Source organism: Sapajus apella, unplaced genomic scaffold, assembly GCF_009761245.1.
Source record: "Sapajus apella isolate SASKATOON/1434 unplaced genomic scaffold, GSC_monkey_1.0 scaffold8, whole genome shotgun sequence".
Lineage (NCBI taxonomy): Eukaryota > Metazoa > Chordata > Mammalia > Primates > Cebidae > Sapajus > Sapajus apella.
Genome location: NW_022436948.1, coordinates 30,737,632 through 30,759,678, shown reverse-complemented (window position 1 = coordinate 30,759,678; position 22,047 = coordinate 30,737,632). Strand labels below are relative to the sequence as shown.

The following is a 22,047-nucleotide window of genomic DNA, read 5'->3' as shown; positions in this document are numbered from 1 at the left end:
AGAGTATTCTATTATATAGATTGCACAATATATTTAGCCAATGATAATGGTAAGCATTTAGATTGTTGGCAGCTTTTTTTTAGCAGAATGTATCCTCTTAGAATCATATCTAAAATTTACCTATCTAGGAAGAATTAGATATCTTGCCTCCAGATTTGCATAGTATTTTTACATGTCTTTATAATAAGCTATATTATCTATTTCGTTTATTATAGTAACTATTTATTTACATGTTTGTCATCCCAACTAGAATGTGAGCTCTTTGAGAATGGATTGGAATGTGTCTTTTTCTATATTTAACACTTCTTTCAGTGGCTATCCACCTTCTATTAATAGATTAAGTGAATGTACCAAAATGAGTATCTATGTTGAGTTTTCTAAAATACGAAGATCAGTTTAACATAATCTGGAGTTGTTCCTCTAGAGCTGTTCCTTTATCATTTTATAAAAATGCACACTATTTACCAATAGGTACTGAAAAATCACAACACTTTGACCCAAATTTCCATATTAACACATTTTATGAAATACATAAGGAAAGAAAGAAGACTGATAAGCTAATGGAAAGAGATGAGCAACATATAAATGAATATTATTTGACCTTGTGATGCTTCAAATGGAATAAACTGTTGACATGGCATTAGAAGAAAGAATTTTATTCACTACCTAATCCAATTTGCAAGCCTTCTTGTTTTCCTCTCTAGGTCATGAGTAAATCAAGCATTTCTTAAAGCTCATGTATTTCAAAATAAAAAAATATTACTGTCACATTACACACACACAAATCATGGTTTAAAATATTCTTCCTAAAACAGTTTGATTCACTATTATTGACGCAATTAGAAAAGAAAGCAATTCTTTTAGATGAAATAAAAATAAAGATATGTGTGCTGGGACCAATTTTAACAAAGCAAAGGCTTAGGATAAAAAGTAAATGTATAACTGCCAAACAATAAAATGACTGGCCAATTTTTATAGACTTTAATTTTGAAATTTAAAATTGTATTAAAAATTTAAACGAGTTATTTGCTGCTTAGATAAAATTTTTAAACATTATGAAAAACTCAAAATTCTTAATTTTCATATATTTAAAACAGACCAGATTTCATTCAGAGTGTTTCTTCAAATATGGAACAATTCCCTAAAAATAAAAATTAGAAGATTCAGGATCTGGTCTAGGATCCCTCATTAATTTATTGTCTGCATCTTGGTCACCTAAACTTTATGGGCATCATTTTCTTTATCTAGAAAATGGGAGAATAATGGCAGTCATATTTACTATAGAAAGATCTGTTGGGGAAAAAAATCAATAAAATTTGGGATTGAAGTATTTCAACATGTTTGATAAGTTTCCAAAATAAGATGTTTCCAAATAGAAATGGAACAGGTATGGATATTTGCATTCTTGAATTTTTGTGTGTATATTTCAAATTGTATTAAATTGCATTTAATTTAAGGGCTTTTTGAAGTATCATTTTATACAAATAAAACTATTTGGTGGCCAGTATAAAATGCCATTGTTAACTAAAGTCCAAATGCTCATATCTCAAGGCACTTCACATAAAATAAAAAATAAGAGTCTTAGGATTCTCCTAGTCTTTTCCTATTGGAATTATGCATTTCCAGCATCAGTAGATTCCAGATTTCTTAGCAGAAACTATAACTCAGAAGCAGACACCTAAGAACAAAAGCCTTCGCTGGGATAGCTGCATAAGAAATAGTATCTTTTTATTTACCTAAAGAAAGACATAAGCCCATGAGCTATTATTTAGGAGAAAATATATGCAGCTATATACCTAAGACTCTAGCATCTTGAAATTTCCCAACTCTCTTATCTTTGAAGATGTACATGACAACAAGAAAGCTGAAGAGTACAAACATTTTAAGGCATAATTGTTGGCATCTTATTCACAATTTAGTCTAGATAAAATCTTTCCTCAAAACAGATAACTTAATATCAAACTTGCATTGTATTATTTATATTACAACCCCAAACCCTCAGTTACAAATGAGAAAAATAACTATCCTATTTTTAATTTTGTTCTAGAAAAGGATCCATGAAGTTATGGAGTCAATGTTCAAACTGATGGAAAACACTGATATCTTGATTTACCACTGTTATTTGCACTATCTGATGAAAAAAAATATATATAAAAACACCAACAGTAAGGCATGTCCTTAGCTATTTCTGATTACCAAGTTTGAGTAGAAGTGAGAAACCCTCCTATATATGAATATTCTGTTCCCGCAGACAGCAGGTCTCTTCTCTGATAAGCTTTATCATAAATGAATAAGTAAATTAAAAAGTATAATTGCCGTTATTGTTGGGGTATTCTCCTTGCCATACCTTATAATTCCTGAATGGAGCCTGGAAATAGAAGAGTAGGGATAACCTACAGAATAAGAGAGTATGTTCTTTCTAACGTTGCTGATAAAAGTTAGATTTCAAAGTAAATGTATATATCTATATGTGTGTGGGGTGCGTGTATAAATAATTACCTTTAAATTGATAACAGAAATAGGGACAATATTAAATGTACACCTTGTCATGCTACACATAAACTTTTCATTTTAACATAGCCAACTTTAAAGTCATGCTACACATAAACTTTTCATTTGAAGATAGCCAACTTTAAAACTTGACTACGTCTCTCATTAATTCAAATCTTAAGTATGAACAGCGTCATTGACGTTTTGCCTTCTTATAATAACATATTGACCACCCTGATTTCATATAAACAAATTTTCTACAACTCCCTGGCTTGATATTATCCCGACCAGACTTCTTTGAAGAAGGCCGAGTAAAATTATGCAGTGTGTTGATCGTTTGATTCTTTGGGCTTTAGCATCTATGGGAACACATCAAAACTTACTTGAAATAAATAAAAGTAAATGTGCCTATGAGGCTCATTATATTCACTTACATGCCACTTCCAGAGATGCATTTCGACTCACTGCTTCACCAAGATAGTTCCTTGCAACACAAATGTAGCTTCCTTCATCAGGCTTACTTCTGCGCCCGTGCACGATGCGCAGGAAGAATAAGGATCCGCTGGGCAGAAGCATCCTGTGGGACCGGGGATCATCCTTGTCAGTCTCCACCCGCTCCCCATCTTTGTACCACTCAATGGTGGGTGTTGGCCGGCCCTCGGCCTTACAGTTCAGAGTCGTGGGCTCTCCCTTAGAGACGATGACATCGGAAGGGTGCTCCACAATCCGCGGGGGAAAATCTTCCTGGCGAAGACGCGATCCTACAAAACATGACAGAATAAAGACAAGCTTTAACATTTCCTTATCAAAACCTTCAGTTTCACTTAGGTTCCTGATGGTCAAATTAAACCCTTCGATTATTCCACTGAATATGATTTTGCTTATGTTTCATTTGGTGTAAGTGTCTCATAAGTCATCCCAACTCCTTTGTAGAATGGGGCAATATATCAATACATTAATATGTTAACTCTAAGGAGTTAGGTTTAACGTGTTCCATGAATCAAGACAAGCAAAAGTAAAACAGAACAAGAGATTTTCTTCTGGGGTCAGCATGGGGATTAAGATGAGTAAGACTAATTTCCTGTCCTCAGATTGCTTACTGTATACTGGGGAAGAAAGCCACGTCGGCAAACACCTAGAAGACACACATAGATATCATTTAGTGTGCTGCCAATGTGTTATCAGACTAACACAAAAAGAGACCTGCAAATTATGTACAAAGATTATCTCCATTTAACAGATGAGTCAAAAGCTTAGGAAATGATGTCAGTTGCTCAGGAATGTAGATAAAGCAGGCAGTGGAGGCAGGATTTAGAACTCAAGTGTATTTGACTGAAGAGCTCAAGTATAAATCACTATGTTAAGATGGAATGTGGCTGCATAGAAGTATATGAGAAATGTACCATAGGCAGAAAGAAAAAATTCAAAAGTTAACTCTAAATCAAGCATAATAAGAGATCTCTTAATCGAAAAAATTACATTTAGATTGAGCTGTAAAGAATGAAAATATGACAACTAAAAGAGAAAAACATCAGGCAAAGGACACCATCGGCAAAAAGAGAAAGAAATGAGAGTTACGTGCATGCTACATTTCACAATCAGGAAGGAAGATGACATGGCAGAAAAAGGTGTAAGGCAGTCTTATAGCCTGAGACAACGGGCTTTATACCATGCTCAGGATTATGACTATTATTTTGCCTGGCTCACAGATTTTAAGGAGGCAGTGACATGACTATGTGTATAATTGAAAGATACTTTTAGTCTGCCTTATCAATAAGGGATAGCAATGGAGATATGAAGACAGTTGTAATTTACTTTGATAGTCAAAGAGAAAAATAAAAAGAATCTGAGCTTGGGAAATGATGGTCTAGGTAGAAAAGAAGAAGGAAAAATACACCATATCATTAAAAAAAAAATGCTTGACAGAATTTGCTATATCCCTCCACACAGTACAAAGAAAGAGAGATCGTACCAGTGACTTCCCTGCGAATGCAATAAAAGTGGTACCATACGGGGCATAAGAAATAGGAAGAGAAGGACCTGCTGATATTTTATGATCAAATTTTTGCGTAACGTGTTATTTTGAATATTTTTCATTTATATGGTGTCCATTACCATTATTTGTGAAAATGTCCTACCAGCTGCCACAAGTAAATCAAAAGGAGCTGCTCAGAGGAATCACTGTATGTGGGGACAAAATGATGATATAGAGAAGCACTTCTTAAAAGTTTGCTCTTATAACTTTCTAACCAGTCACTTAATATGAGCACATTTCTCTTCAATAGATAGCAGTAACCTTTGCTTCTCAATGTTACCTCAGTTCACTCTCAATATTAATTGAAAATACACATTTTAATGTATTAAAGGGGATTTAATTTAGTCATATAAACTTTTTTTTCTGAAGTGGATTAATTTTTAAAGGTTGCTATTATTTTTTAATCACATCAGTCTAAAAAGGAATGTATACATTACAAGTGTTAGATACCCAACGCTCAAGAGTGATTTATGGTTCACAGGCCAGAAATTTAAAAAGGACTAAAGAGAACCAAAGCATCTAGAGAGGTAATTACAGTATACATCACAATAACAAAGGTTATACTGGGTCTTAAAGCAACGAGAAATTTACAGAATATAAAAGTGATGATGATTTTTAAAATTCATTATCAAGAAAGTTCACAAAGTGTTTAGATAGCACTGGCTAAATATGAGTAGCTTGCAAATCAGAAACATATTCTCAATGTAAAGGTCTGGAAACACAGCCACAGATTCTGAACCTAAAATGCATCAAGAGTTTATGCCACTTTTCATGTAACAGGCATGTAGTAGGCTACAATCACCTGTTTAGATAGCCTCTTTGTTCTCCTTTAATAACCCTATGCACAGTGACCTACATTCTCCCTACTGCAAAAACTGTTCTACTATTAAAAGCAATCGAGTAAATTTTCCATGCTACTAGGGTGTTATTGACTATGTCAACTTGTCTCTAACTTCTTAGGCAGTAGGCCTGGAGAAGGGCTGAATAAGAAGAGCTGAATAAAATACACTGATATTTATTAAATAAAATATAAAATAATAGATTTATTTTTAAAAAGCGATAAAATATCTAAGGAATTTAGCAAGAAGATTTAAAATCCAGCATGTCCCATGAGCACAGAAAGAATTTTACTCATTTATTATTACAATATATGTAAACTATGTTACCTAAAGATTATAGTACTGTCACAACAGGGTACTCTTTTAGTCATTTTACTCCTACTTTTATAAAAACATCAAGGAACATCTACAACCTAAATGTAAAAAGTAAAGCTATAAAATGATTACAAAAAATTAGAGAGGCAAGGTTTTATGATTTTGAGTTAGGTGATACCTTATGGGATGTGATACCAAAAGCGGAAGCAACAGAAGAAAAAATAAATAAACTGGATGTTATATAATGTTTAAATATTTGTGCTTGAAAGAATACTACGCACTGAATCAGAAAAAAAAAAAAATCTGCAAATCATATACCGGATAATGGATTTATATCCAGAATATTCAAAGAACTCACAACTCAATAAAACTATAAATAATCAAATTTTATAATGGGCAAAGATTGGAATAAGAAGCTGGACAAATTTGACAAAGAAGTCAGACAAATAGTAACCACATAAAGAGATACACCACATCATTAGCTGTTAGAGAAATACAAATCAAAACTACAATGAAATACACTTCATACCCACTAGGATGTATATAATCAAAACAATGTAAAATAACAAGTATTGCCAGAGGTGTGAAAAAACTGAAAGCCTCATCCATTGCTGGTGTGAATTTAAATTGTACAGTCACTTTGGAAAACAATCTGGAAGGTCCTCAAAATGTCAAACATGTAGTTACCACATGACCCAGCAATTTCACTCCTCGATATGTATCACCCCAAAATGAAATCATACAACCACACAAAATTTACTCATGAATATTCATAGCAGTATTATTTGCAACGGCCAAGAAAGTGGAAACAACTCAAATATCTACCAACTGAACTGATAAAAAGAGTGAATCAACAAGATAAATGTCCATGATGAACGGATAAGTAAAATGTGCTATATCTATACAATGAAATATTATTCAGCCTTAAAAATGAAGTATGACTAAGGCATGCTACAACACAGATGAACATGGAAAATATCAGTGAAAGAGGCTAGTTGCAATGGATCATATATTATGCAATTCCATTTATGTGAAATGTCCAGAGTAGGAAAATCCATGGACATAAAATGTAGATTAAAACTTGCCTAGGGCTGAGCTATGGAAGTGGGGAATGGAGGGGGTCTGGGAAAGTGCTTCCAATAGGGATGGGATTTCTTTAAGGGTGACCAATATATTCTGAAATTAATTATAGTGATGATTTTATTACTCTTTGAATGTAATAAAGATTATTATATTGTATACTCCAGGTGAGTTTTGTGGTATATGAATTGTATCTCAAGCAAATTTTTGAAAAATTGATGGATAAAAGAACACCATGAACAAGCTTAATAAAAGGTGTATAACAATTTGTGCTTGCTCCTAACAATAGTTAACATGATTTTCTTCATTTATAATATTAGGCTCTAATGAAATCATCAGGTTTGCAATAGATAATTAGGACATAAAATACACTTTAAAGGTCTCACCAGCCAGATAGATAGATAGATTAGACAGAAAGGGAGAAAGACAGATTAGAAAGATAGATATACAGAAATACTGCTAAAATCTAAGTTTTAGGCTGATATTAAAAATATGGGTTAATCTCCATAATTCTGAGCTTTCCTAAATTCAGACATTAGATAACAATAGCAGTTATTTTAAGACGGACCCAGTGCGTGAGCCTTACATAAGTCTTTGGATTCTTTAAACTTGTGTGTGAAAATAAGTATTATTGTGTATAGGGGAGGTTGTAGTGGTGGGGGGCAGTGTAGCTTTCATCATATTCCCAAACAGGTTGGGCCTTTAAGATTGTCAAGGAGCACTAAATTACTGGGTATTCTGTATTATTGGACAAAACAACTCCATTAGTTGGTCAGAAAATAAAGCTGAGTTGTCAGCAAAACTGACCGGGGATTCAGAATAGAACACTAAGAGGGAGTGGGGGTTGCTCATCACATGAAGTGCCATGAAACAGCTCAACCTCAACAGTTTTGTTATCTAAAGAGTGAGCCACTCAGCTAGCAACAAAGGCGTCATCCAAAGGTGTATTAGAAATAGAGGATCTTAGGCCCAAACTCACATATCTGAAATCTGAATCTTCAATTTAATAAGATTCCCCACTCTTCATCAGATATTTCTATGCACAATACCATTTGATAAGCACTGCTCAAACCAGTTGTGTTGTTGTTTTTTTTCTTGAGATGGAGTATCGTTCTGTTGCCCAAGCTGCAATGCAATGGCACCAAATCTGCTCAATGTAACCTCTGCCTCCTGGGTTCAAGAGATTCTGCTGCCTCAGCCTTCCAAGTAGCTGGGACTACAAGCATGCACTACCATGCCCAGCTAATTTTGTATTTTTAGTAGAGACAGGCTTTCTCCATGTTGGTCAGGCTGGTCTCAAACTCCAGACCTCAGGTGATCCACCAGCCTGGGCCTCCCAAAGTGCTAGGATTACAGGCACGAGCCACCTCACTCGGCCTCAAACCAGTTTTTATATGGCTCTGAGCTAACCATGTTTTTAAAAGAAGAGGAAAAGGAGGAGAGGGAAGAGAAAGAGGAGGAGGAGGAGGAGGTAGCAAAGAAAACTTATATAGCCTGTGAAGCTTGAAATATTTACTAAGGTTTGCCCACTCTGCTCAAGTACCTGATTATCATTTTCCATTATAAAGTTCATTTTTAATCTAAATTTATTTTGTAAATAAATAAATTTATAAATATCTCTTCTACATATTTCAAATGAAAATTATTTTGATAGCAATGTTAATATTGCCCATATAATGAGAAATTATTCAAGACTCCTATTTGAACAGATAGGCTAAGTGATGTATGAAAATAACTCTAACTCTCTACAATTTTAATTTCATTTGTGGCTGATATCATGCCTGGCATCTTTTTATATCTCAAGTAGTAATTGGGCTATCAGTCAAGTTTTAATTAAAATAATTTCTTCAATTCTCTTCAATACAAATATACATGTGTGTATATGTGTGTGTGTGTGTGTGTGTGTGTGTGTGTGTGTGTGTGTGTGTATTTCCTCTCTCTTTAATAATAATAAAAGAAAGATGATGAAAATTGGTCAGAGGGTCCTAAAGATGAATATTCAAATGTTTATTTGTACTGTCTAAGAAAGTAAGCTGTGAAATCTTATGTAAATTGTCCATAATTGAATAGTTTGGAGAAGCAGAATTAGAATTCATGACATTTAATCCAAAATGTGCCAGGTTTCTTTAGAAATGAACAGAGAACCAAGTAAATAATGCAAATGGCATCTAGGCTAATTCCAAAGTCCCCTTCTAAAGATGATTTCAATAAAATGTATCACAGGAATATTGTTAGTCATAATTTAAGCAGAAAATATTTTCCTTGATTTTCAAAGCCTGATTCTCAAACTACCTTTAACAGAATCATCTGGGATTTTTTATTTTTCTATTGCTTCATGTATTTGCATGTCATCCTGGCCCAGGGACCATGCTAATCTCCTCTGTATTGCTCTAGTTTTAGTATATGTGCTGCCAAAGTGAGCACTAAGATATCTCTTTAAATACAGATTTTTTTTTTTAGACAGAGACTTGATCTGTTGCCCAGGCTGGAATGCAGTGGCACAATCTTGGCTCACTGCAACCTCTGCCTCTCAGATTGAAGCAATTCTCATGCCTCAGCCTCCTGTGTAGCTGGGACTACAGGCATGTACTATCACATCTGGCTAATTGTTTGTATCATTAGTAGAGATGGGTTTTCAACATATTGGCCAGGCTGGTCTCGAACTCCTAGCTCAAGTGAACCTCCTGTATAGGCCTCCTGAAGTGCTAGGATTACAGGTAAGAGCCACATTACCTGGCCAACAAATTCTTAGTCTCCATAGTGAACAAGACGCATCAGAAATTACCAGTGAAAGGTTTCATGAAGCTACATTTTTTCCATGCTTACCAGAAGATCACACAGTTAGACCTGGCTGGATGTAGCATTCCACAGCATCATCAAGATAGTCAGCCAGATGCAGATGCATCTTTGAATAATGTTCTAAGCACCTTAATTTACATAAGGGATTATTTCTGCTTCTCAGAGACTCTCAAACAATGACTTTGTAATGATTTTTGGTAAAATATTTGATATTTTGAAAAGTTCAGTGGTTTATTAGCACTTCAAACTTTTGAAGGTAAAGTATAAATTATAATTCATAAATATATTTGATTTTAGTTTTATTTAGTCAGTAACCACTCATTTGCAGTGAGTGCCAGAGAACATTTGTTTTTAGGAAGAGATTTCAATCACACAGTATAATAAAAGAGGAAAATGTACCTAGATGAATATTTGTTGATTTCATTTCATGTGTTACAAAGTAAAATGCTTCTGCCTCCTTGTTGAGTTGAATACAGTATTTCCTTGAACTGAGTTTTATTTTTCATTTACAAGTTGTTTAGCCCTATCAACTATTAGTCCCTCTACAAGTCAAGCAATGTATTTCAAATTGTTCTAAATTTTTCTGAGCGCAAAAAATTTCGTGGCAAATTAGGGACAGGATGTGAAATATACTTCCTCCAGCAAAATTTCTATGTAGTGTTCATTTTTCTCTCTTAAAAATGTATGTAACAGTATGTTCTAGCCACAACTATGTCTGTTTTAACAAAATATTTCCTAAAAAATTATATAAACAAAATTAGGAAGATTTTCCAGAATTACTTCAATTCTGAATATGATCAGAGACACCTGCTGATTTGAGAGATACAGTAGCACCATATGAAAAGGTGAAGGTTGCCTGACACATCACAATAGGAAGGAGGTGGTATTGTACAAATAAAGAACATAGGGTATTAATCAGCTCATATTCATGCCTCACTTGTACCAGGTACATCAGAACATCGATGTCTATAAAGAGTGGTTTCAAAGATTAAAAGAAATCATATATACGGATCACAAGGATGAGCAGTAGGCATTTGGCAAAATATTTTTTCCCCTCCTAGAAACTATGACAAATATTCTTTCCAAAATTTAGCCCGTAAAACTCTACAATCCAATTGACAATAGTTTCTCTTTTCTGAGGATCATTCTTACATTAATGTTTTACTGCTTGATACATTTTAGTTAGACCAGACTGGTAGCTTTACACTAGATTTCCAAAGAATTGAAGTTGTTACTATTTACTGTTAGACAAAATAAATCTAATTCAAAATTTACTTCACTGAGATAAACATATCTCAGTGCCACTGCAAATGTTATCTACATTGATTAGTGAGCTAAGTTAATCTGCAGTGAAATGGAATTAATGAATCACTCCATCAATCCATCACGTCTGTCCATAAAAACTTTTCCATCCTTGAACTCTGCATGATGATTAAATTCCAGCTTACTTTGCTTATGAGGGAGGAGGGATTAGAAAAGGGTTATGAGATAACTTTCTGGGTTTTTTTAAGAGGTCCAATGATGTGATAGGATATGGTGAGAAGGTCAATATTTGGAAAACACAAAGCCCATTCTATCCATTTGAACTTTACTAAAACTCTCTCAGGAGATTTCCTAATTTGCCGTTGGCCTAAATAAATTTATAAGATTATTATTCCTTCTGGAAGCACAGCAGTGCCATGTTAATAAAAATAAGTCTACATTTGAAACGAAATCAAAATTGAGTCCTAGAAATACTACTTATTTTTAAGAAAATTTCAAACTAACTTTTCAGTGTCCTAAAACTATAGGGCTCATAGTGTGGAAGGGAATTGGTTTTGACAAACCTCTTGATAAGGATAAAAGAGTTTTGTCAAACTCAACAGGCAGCCTTGATTCTGAAAGTTTCCAGTTGCCAAGAATTTGCCAAGAATTTCTTCTGCCCTCAGAAAAATTTAAAAGTTTGAAATACATTGCTTGATTTGTAGAGGGACTAATAGTTAATAGGGCTATCCAGTTTGTGAAAGAAAACTAAAACTTCCTTCAAGGAAATACTATAATTCAACAAGGAGGCAGAAGCATTTTACTCTGTAACACATGAAATGAAATCAACAAGTATTCATCTAGGTGCAAAATAGCACCCTGCAACATCCCTGTGACCTCACTTTCCAGGTCCAGAAAACAGAAGATTGGCTATCAGTGGTCCTTTTACAAACCCTTACTTTACAGATGAGGAGAAAAAAGAGAGTACTAAACAACTGAAGTTTCTTTTTCCAAAACTGAGACTAGAAGGATATAGTTGTCTTAGCTGTAGGTCCAAGTTCTGTTTTCAGGAAAACCTTTTCTTCTTTCTCTATCACCTCTTCTTCTTACCCCAATTTTGGAAGTCTAAAATATTATTAGAAAATCCCAAGCACTAGTTTTCAGTTGTTTTTTTGTTTGGCTTTTTAACTGGATCAAACATACTTAGTTATATCACCTGAAGCAATTACCTAAATTGTTGTTCTTTTTTTGCAGTATTTATTAATCCCAAAATTGAGGCAAGTGGAAGAGTAAATTACTATAATTTCATTGTTCTGTAGTATGATCACACTATGGCTGTCATATTAATGATGTCTTAATAGATACATCTAAAAGAGAGGATAATGAGTAGCAATTTAAATTTATAAACACAATGTACATGTTTTTAAAAATACACACACTTTAGATTACTGTTCATACTTTTGATAAATATATAGATTACAAAGGTTAGCCTTTGTAGGTGTTGTATCTGCTATCAAAGCAATGGTTATCACATGCATTCTTAGAAAACTCTCCAGGGCCGGGCGCGGTGGCTCACACCTGTAATCCCAGCACTTTGGGAGGCCGAGGCGGGTGGATCACGAGGTCAAGAGATCGAGACCATCCTGGTTAACATGGTGAAACCCCGTCTCTACTAAAAATACAAAAAATTAGCTAGGCATGGTGGCGCTCGCCTGTAATCCCAGTTACTCAGGAGGCTGAGGCAGGAGAATTGCCTGAATCCAGGAGGCAGAGGTTGCAGTGAGCTGAGATCGCGCCATTGCACTCCAGCCTGGGTAACGAGAGCAAAACTCTGTCTCAAAAAAAAAAAAAAAAAGAAAACTCTCCAAAAGTTAACAATAATTTAAAAGACTGCAAACGCAGCTTATGTAACACTTGAAATTTATTCCTAAATTTCCATAAAATGTATCCATATTGTCAGTATATGCATGATCTATAAATCATTTTAACCAAAGACGAACTGGCTATATTAGACGGTTATCTTAAAAATAAATATGTCCACACACAGAGGCCTGTCGGGGAGAGTGGGGGAGTGATAGCATCAGAATAAATAGCTAATGCATAAGAGGCTTAATACCTAGGTGATGCATTGACAGGTGCAGCAAATCACCATGGCACATGTTCACCTGTGTAACAAATCTGCACGTCTTGCATATGTATCACAGAGCTTAAAATAAAATGAAAAAAATAAAATTGAAAAAAATATGTCATTCATTATGTAAAATAAAACCTTCAGCATTCAGTGAAGATCTTCAAAATTTCCTTCCTTATTTGGGGTGAATGGGTTGCTCTTTCAGGTGAAGATAACTAATAAAGATTCATAAAACTTTCAATCTGAATTTCACAACTGTATTTCAGGTCTTTACCTATCTATCATTAACAGAAATTGCTAAAAATATAAAAATTAGAACACTTTTTCCCCTGTTTTTTTCCTCCTCTACCACGTCATTCAGTGCCTTTATCAGGTAAGTCTTAATCACTTTTTCAAGTGCTATTCAATTTTCTGGTTCCCCACATCAAAATTGAGCCACTGACTGTCTGAGCAAGTGGGTACCAGTGTCAGATACAGCATCAGCACCCATGGGGAGTGCAGGATTGTTTGTGTAAGTTAGAGTCAGAAGCTGAAGGCAATCAAACCAAAGATGGACAAATAAGAATATATATATATATATATTCTTATTTGTGTAAATATATATGTGTGTGTGTATATGTGTGTGTGTATACACATGTGTATATAATATTAAAGAGAAATTTTGAAACCCCTAATCTGAAGGTTTCCAGAAAACTGTTAGGGGTGGTTTTCCTCCTGAGAAATAACAAATTACTCTCCTACTTTAGAAATTCATTTCCAACTATTCAGTGAGGAGCCGATGTATTAACCTGGATATTCATCCAATACTATTTCAAATCAATTTGCTACATCTTACATGGTTGAAGGTATTTTTTAAAGTGTGATTTACTGCCCAATTGGAGGTTTTCATGGCTTATGCAGATTACCTTACAATGACAAAATCAATCCCTATTCCAGGAAGATAGCTTGGAAATTTAGCTTCTTCTTATCATATTTATAATATTTTGATGTGATTTGAAATTGCATTTGGCTTTACAAAAGGTGATGCAATGAAACAATCTCCAAACTCATTAAATTGTCTAATAATGTTTAATTTTCTAAAAACCTTTGGCATTTATTTAATGAAGACTAGGAATTGGTCTCCAGAAAAGGGGATTCTACTTAAATAAACTCTGAAGGGCGTGTTATCATTTTCGCCTTCTATTACATTTTCTTCTATTCTATTTCTATATTGTGAAAATTCTGTAGCAGTAGCATTAATCTTAGTAACTATAGATGTGAAAGGACCCAGTGTCAATGTGTAAAGGACACCATTCCCACCAGCAATGACATTTTACAGATGTGTGTGCTAAGCTTTGTTAAATATTTAGTTAATCAATTTGCCTGGAACTCTTGATAAATTTTTCTGCACTCCAAAATATTTCATAATAAAGTCAAATTGAGATTCAATGATCCTACTTAAAATTTCAGACAAACTTACTTTACTATATAAGTACACATAAGACTTTTAAAAGACAGAATGGAAAATGTTATTATAATCCATATAGTTTCTTAAAGGAATAACAGCTAAATCACTACCAAAAAAATTACAGCTGTCATAAGCCAAATGCATTATTTGCATCATGTCCAAGGAATGCACACAATAACTAATTTTAGGCTTGTTCATTTCTAATTAACATTCATCTACTACAGAATTTGGCCTTAGATGCAATTCTCATCACATTACTCCATTATTTTTAAAAATATGATTTATAAACCATGGATTTGTGTATGTGGAATGGAGGTAAGGAATGATACTGCAGACACTAGATGCAAAATTTTGTGTGGGTATGTGCGTATTCCTTTTTAAGAAATGATAAAGTATATTTTTGGTAGTTAATATAAATTATCTGTCAGTTGGAGGACTGATTTGAAATACTTCTTGTTCAAATGCTGAATAGAAGTGTGAACTGAGACAAATTTCTTACCTTCTCTGTATCTTGTTTCCCTATCTATAAAACATAGCAGTATCAGTCGAATAACATTGCTGGAAAGATTGAATAAGATTTTGTCATGTGCTGAGTACACAGCAAGCACTCAATAAATGTTCCCTAGTAGTATAAGCATTACGATAATGTATAACTCTTTTGTTAGTATAACCTCTATCTCTATACTCAAAGGAGTCTGTGACCCCTTAAAAACAATGAACCACATAATATAGGGTCTTTTTAAGGCAAATACTGATGCCTAATAACTCTGGGTCCCACTAAACTATTTTACCGAAATCATTTACACCAACACTGTTGATTTTTCATTATAAAAATCTTGAAATGACTCCATGATTAATGCATAGGAAGCATCTATTTATTTTTGTTGGTTGCTTTTCCATTATAAGTTTAGAGAGAATGAAGGGATATTAAATAAAGTTTATTGAGGGCACAAGAACATTACTTAAGTGGCATGACAGGAAAGGGAATATTATCAGAATATTATCTGAAACTGACTTTACCAGTGGTTTCAAAAGGTGGTCAAAACAAAATCACTCTCACCCTTTTAAAGCAATATACTTTTCCTAGAAATTTCTAAATGACAACTTTATGAAATTGTGAGAAAGATTTCCTCTTGGATGGTGGAAATGACCATATTAGAGTTGGTTTACTTAATACTGTCCAATAGCTTTTAGAATTATTTCCTGAAGTTTGTATCTTGGGAACGAAGGAGGCTTATAAAGGTATCCAAATACAACTCGGACTTATGGCTTTGTCCTTGTATCATACTCAGAATGAAGGGGTTTTCACAGTTGGGCAAACTGAACAGAAGTGACAGCATCATATTTCTTCAGAGGATTGGAGGATATACACCTAAATTAACTTTCGCTTCATGCAGGAGTGTAATTAAAGTGTTTACTCCATCGAAAATACCTTAGATAAGAAAACAGCTTAAAAAAGGGGCTATGTTTTATCAGTTGCTTAAATTTGTAATAATTGATCTTTACAAAATTATAGAATTCTATAGAAAATTTTCGAGTTTGTATTTTGCACTCATTTTATGAACTGCATTAAAATAACAAATCCATACAAATTCATGTCTTTAACAAAAAATATTTTTTATAAATGTATTTATTTGGCAAATCATAATTTTGATGTGGCAACTATAATAAGGGTATGCAAAGTTAGTTACATTTAGATTTGCAAATTTATGTTATTTTCGTAGATAAGGAATATAATTTAATTATCAGGATACCTTTCATTTGGGGATCTACTTTCTCTTCGTTTTTGTCTATTTATGATATCTATTGATGCCTTTTAAAAGCAATTGATTTAGTAAAACTTGAGGTTTCCTTTCAGGAGATGTCTTCTGTTTCAGAGCAAAATGACCAGTAGATAACATCACTGCTGCAACGCAAACACTCAGCATAGGTTTCAGTTAAAAGATTCTGTGTGCACCAAGAAAAAAGAGCTATTTTTCTGCTGAATGGAAAAAAGGAGCAAATGTGAGTGCTATAAACATTTTTAAACGATCTTTTTCTGCTTGAATTATGTTTCACTAAAATATATGAGTCTCAATTCCTTGAGTCTCTCAAAAAACATCTGCAGCTTCTAGAAAAGTTATGGAATAATGTTGTTTTCCACTCAGCCCATTTACTTTGAAGCCTTATCAGAGGAAGGATCAAATGAAACCGATCATCCCCAGGTTTCCCCAGGTTATTACCATGTGGACATGGAATTAACCTCCATCCAGCCACTCTCAAAATGCAATGCTTTCTTGTCACAAATCACAAGAGTGGAACACAGAATTATTCTGGATTATGCTAAAAGGAAATAAAAATGCTGACAGGCAGAGGTATAAAAATGTAAAGTGATAAGGTTGGTGAAAGACAAGAATAGCGATAGCTTCAAATAGGCTGGTATTTTTTAAAATGTACAAAGTTGCCTTTACCATCAAATATTCAATATATCAAACTCTGATAAGTTGGATTTTATAAACAACCAGCAACTGAAATTCTGGAAGAAAATGAAAAGTATACAAATTTTAAAAGAGTATAATGATGTTTGCCTAATATTCCATGTAATTTTTCCTGCTTTCAAAGGAGGCAATAATAACTGAATTTTAGTTTTTTTAGTGATGAACTCACTGCTGTTGAAACTTTTTTTTTAAAAAAAGAAGATTGTTACTGGTTATTTTTGTTATGAATTTCCATTATACATAGCAGGAAAAAAATAATATTTGAGTTGTATGTAAACTATTGAACTAGAAGTTTAAATTTTCTAATCACTTCTTACTCAATAGTTAGCACCTCCCAAGGCGTGTGTGCCTTAGATATCTACTCTTCTCTTACATGCAGCTAATTCGCTCATTCCACAGAAAACTCATTCCCTCTCACTGTTTCAGGTATTATCTCTACGACAACAATATCCAAATGTGAGTTTAGTATCTCCAGCTAAGGAAAGCTTTAGGCTCTGTTCAGGTGCCCACCTAAATCCTCAGTCATCACTTCGAAGTCCATATATCTCAGAATGAAACCCTCACCTCACTCCCTTTCCCATATTTCATCATCCCTTCTTTCTGACATCAACTCCATCTTTCTTTAAGTCCCTAATGCTCAAATATCCCTGTTGCGGGGTTTAACTCTTCCATTTCTATCATAACCACTTAGGCATACGTTTCTGCGGATTCTTCCTTCTTTCTGCAGGTTTTGTATCTGGAAATGACTGCCTCTCATTTCCATCTCTCTCTCTCGACACAAATTCACATTATCATTATTCTAAAAGCCTCATCATTTCTGTCTTCCAAATATGTCCTTTCCTTTTCTTCATCACTTCATTCCTAGAAAAAATGTATAAGGATTTTGGGATAGTTAGAGATTGCTTTTCTTTAAACAAAGTAGGTTGCCTAGGCAAATCTCAAACTCTTATGGGGTGTGCGAAATGTTTATACTCCCTTTTCCAGTAGAAATCTACTTACTCATCCAACTGAGTTATAAATTGGACTTCCCTAACTCCATCTTATGCATCCAGGATTATACAAGTTGCCTCATAAGTCTTATGATGAAGTATAAAACTGAACCTTCATGCTGCACAGAATTTACTCAGCTGCCATGAGGTCTTTGTGACACTGATTTATGGTCAAAGGTGCCAGAACATCACTTACTATATTAGAACTTGGCTGTGTTTCTCATTCTTTGAGTTCACTGAAAATATGAAAAATTACACTGACTGCAGGAGGAAAAATGAGATGCAGAAATCTGTATTTCATCAAGGTAGCTTGTGCCTGACATATTCATCTAAACTCCCCATATTGAAATCAGGTCCCTGGGCCATCATCTTCAGATATGAATCCTGAAATGATGATGGGGCACTGATATAATCTGGCTGATTTTTTTTCCATTTGGTGTGAGTACACTGAAATACTGTATAAAATACTTTTAAAATCACATATTAAATAGGGGACTTAATTTAATCTCTGGACATTCCTTGTGAGATTAGCCAAAAAAAGAAATGTGTTAAGTGTAGTAGCATAAATACACATTCATCACAAGTACGCTTGTACGTAATGGAGTGTACATACAATACACTATATGTGCTGGATACATAATGTTACTATGTAGCATTTGAATCGAATGCACCAAAACACTGAAAGTATGTGTGTATATATGTGTATGTGTGTATATATATAGACATAATATATATATATATATATATACTGTTAATTAATATATCTGTTGATATATTTCACAGATATGTCAACAGTCTAAAGTCCATCAATAATCAGGAAATGAGGAGGTTATATCTCTGTTATTAGTTTACAACCAACTGATTTCTTTAATTATCCTCACAGGGGCTAAAAAAGGTATTAAATACCCAATGATCAGTCACAGAAGCACAGGCAGGAATAAGAGCACAATTCATGGCTTTGCCAGGCTCAATAAACACCACCTTGATGTACTGATGGTTCTTAATGAAGACAACCACCACCAATTAGACAACTGACAATTAGACTGAAAACCAAAGTGTCAAAACAGGAACAAGGAGTGACCTCTGAATGCTAAATTATTTTTAGGTGGCATTTAATCACTATCACAATAGCAATAAACAAATTTTAGTAATTTTTTTTCTTTACTATAAGAAGCAATTCTGCTTTATACTTAATACTTTGCAGGCTTATCTGTCAGCATTTTTCTCTCTCCTTTTCTAAATTTTGTTGGAATATAGCTTAAAACATATAGCTTAAAACAGTCTCCTATTATGACCAATTAGTTATAGCAATTAGTATACAATTAGAAATATGAGCTATGCATTGTCTTTAAACACAGGGCCTAACCAGAGAGTATACATAGAATCTGTATGCATACAGACCTCAGTTTCAGTCCTGGTTCCTGGAGGGCAGGCTATTTCTATTTCTGAAGTGAAGATATGAGGATTGTTAAAGCATCGGATTATTTAGCCAATATTAAGAGTGATTACAAAAACCACCTTAGTATTGGAGTTTGGGGAGGATGCAGGAGAATTCCAGGTCAGCCTGGATAAGCAACAGCCAACCATATATATCTATATCTCTATCTCCATTTATACTCATATAGTATTCCTACATAAAGCACATTGCTAGAAGATCTCATCGGTCATAGAATTTTCCCCAATAAACTAAGAATGTTACAATACTTAACACACTTTTGCACAAGCCATTGCCTCCCCTCAACATAACAAGATAGAAATTTTTCCTGTTCACACACTGGCAGGCAGCCCACTTTTGCCTCTATCACGATTATTTCTGAATGACTTGGCACCACCTTTAATGATATGCTTCTTGCATCACAGGATGTGATGTTCCATTTTTGCCCATCTCATCATGTTAGTTTCCAGAAGTTGTATTTGCCTGATTGTTATTAATACACAGGAGCATTTCTTCGTGGCTATCCTTAGAGTGCACACTCTTAAGCTGCCTTAGAGGTGAGATCACCTTTGGGTCTTTACTGGCTCAGTTCCTTTGGAAGGGATCCAAGACAGAAGTGCCTTCTGCTGAATTTCACTGCTGTAGCCAATGGCGTAATAATGAGACTCTGTGTCAATGCCCCTTGGATTGTAAAGAATCAAGCTCCCAATATAAGCATAAGCATTTACAATGGTGTATTTGTTTTCATTTTATTTCATTTAACTTTTTTCTTTAACATTCAGAGCCAAACACCATATATCAAAATATATGATAGTGTCAGTAACCTGTAATTTTCCATAATCTAATAAACTAGTCCATAGATGTCAAACACACAATGCACATGCACATGTGTATAAACACACAGAATCATGGAATCAAAATTTTTCTCACTTTTCCCCTCAAGGAGGAAAAATACCACTCAGTATTAAAGTCAAATTCTTGAGCCATTATACAAAACAAGCAACTCTGGTGAATACCTTATGAAAACCATAAGGTAAAATACACATAATTAGATAGTCATAGTAATAAATTCATATCTTTTTAGTAGAATAATGCTTAAGCATTAACATAAGGCTTCAAATAACTATATATTTATGAAGAGAAATACATGAGCAAACGTTTTCAAGCTTTCTGCACTCATGCCAAAGGCAGTTGTATGCATTAGTAAGAGGACACATGTCTACCCTTACAGTCAACTGTAGCTAGCTCAGCTGAAGAGAGTTTTCAGGTTCTTGGCAGAATAACAAATTCTTGAGCAGAGAGGGGATAGGGGTGAGATTTTTTCTCCTGTAAGTAACTTAATGAATGAAGTACTAATTAACATTATGGCATTGATAAATGGAGAGAGAGATTAGGGATGTACTCGATATTCAGACCTTCGCAGATGGACTGTCAAAGCCACATTAATTCCTATCTCATTGGAGCATCTGCTTCTCCCATAATCCACTGGCCCTTGGTACGAACAACACAAACTGTTGTGACTCAATTCGATTTATATCAATCTAATTTCTTTTAATCCAATTTGTATTCCAATCTACTACCTTCTAATCACTTAAATCTTCAGCCTCCATCTGGTAAATTTTCTGTCAAAATTAACCAAGCAGATGCCTCTGTGATTGTCTTCCACAGTCAAGCTAATCAGACCCTCGCAGTGGCCTACAGAACCCATTGAATAGGTACGTGACTTACGGTGTTGTCCTTCTAGTTACAAACACAGCGAGGTGGGGAGACCATTTTATCTACCATTAATTGGTTCATTTGCATAACACTGCTTGGGAAAAAAACATAGGACACAAAAGCCAAGGGAAGAAAATTACGGGAAGAAAGCAAAATGTGCTCATTTGTCAAGTGAGCTTTACAATTCAATCTATCTTTTGTTTGAGTTAACAAACATGGAGTGAGAATATTATTTCAAACCGTATGGTGGAATAAGCTACCCTCTGTACTCTATAGAATTAAAAGAGTTTGTCTAATAACCACAAACTTATATTGAGACCCAACTTTGGTTCGCCAATATGTTATTAAAATTAGCTTCTGAATTTCAGAACTATGTGCTAATTTATTCACTTGAGCATATGTGATATAAACAACACAGCCCCTGGCTAGCACTGACATTCAGTTTCATAGAAGTTCCACTGTGATCCACAATTAAGGTCACAGATTCAACATTGCCCTATAAGCAGACTGGACAACACTACCTGTGGAATAAACATCATTCTAAGGACACAGTAATTAGCAAAAATAGATTAATACGGAAGAGACCTGGGACATATAAAGGCAAACACTAAGGTAAACTCCTTTCGCATGTGACTTACTAGGCTGCTTTCATTAACTTATGGCCATATTTATTACACAGTAGATCTTGATTATACTTAAAAATTTTGTGGTTTTTTTTTTTTTTTTTTTTTTTTCAAATTTCAAGTCCCCAACAATTAGGAATATTAACTTATTCAATGTGGCCACATGATGAATTAGCCTCTGGAAGACTTTTGTTCTTAGGAAAACCTAGAAGACCAGCCAGAAGAAAATCGTTAAATCTAGAACTTAGTCTATCCTGAAATGAAGGATATCTGTAAAGTCAGTCTCATTAACGTTATGAAATAGAAACGTCCAAGTTCCTTCATAAATAACACAAAGTATTAATAGTTGAATTGAATAGTTAAATATAGAATGAATTTCTACAATTCTGATAAGAGTAAGATATGAAAGACAAGCGGCTGGGTCACTGA

General features: G+C 34.2%; 1 protein-coding gene and 1 non-coding gene across 16 annotated transcripts in view; both read right to left on the bottom strand.

Moving 5' to 3' along the window:
• The window catches only part of ROBO2 (roundabout guidance receptor 2), a 1,318,500-nt gene that overhangs the window by 541,514 nt on the left and 754,939 nt on the right, over positions 1-22,047 (bottom strand). For all 15 annotated transcript variants that reach the window (XM_032276618.1, XM_032276619.1, XM_032276626.1 and 12 more), the window contains exon 2: positions 2,925-3,251. In XM_032276618.1, the coding sequence (XP_032132509.1) occupies positions 2,925-3,251 (327 nt within the window). The remainder of the gene's footprint in view (positions 1-2,924; positions 3,252-22,047) is intronic.
• Positions 9,077-9,183, bottom strand: LOC116551096. The gene has a single exon (XR_004268719.1). It is a non-coding gene; the product is annotated as a U6 spliceosomal RNA (small nuclear RNA).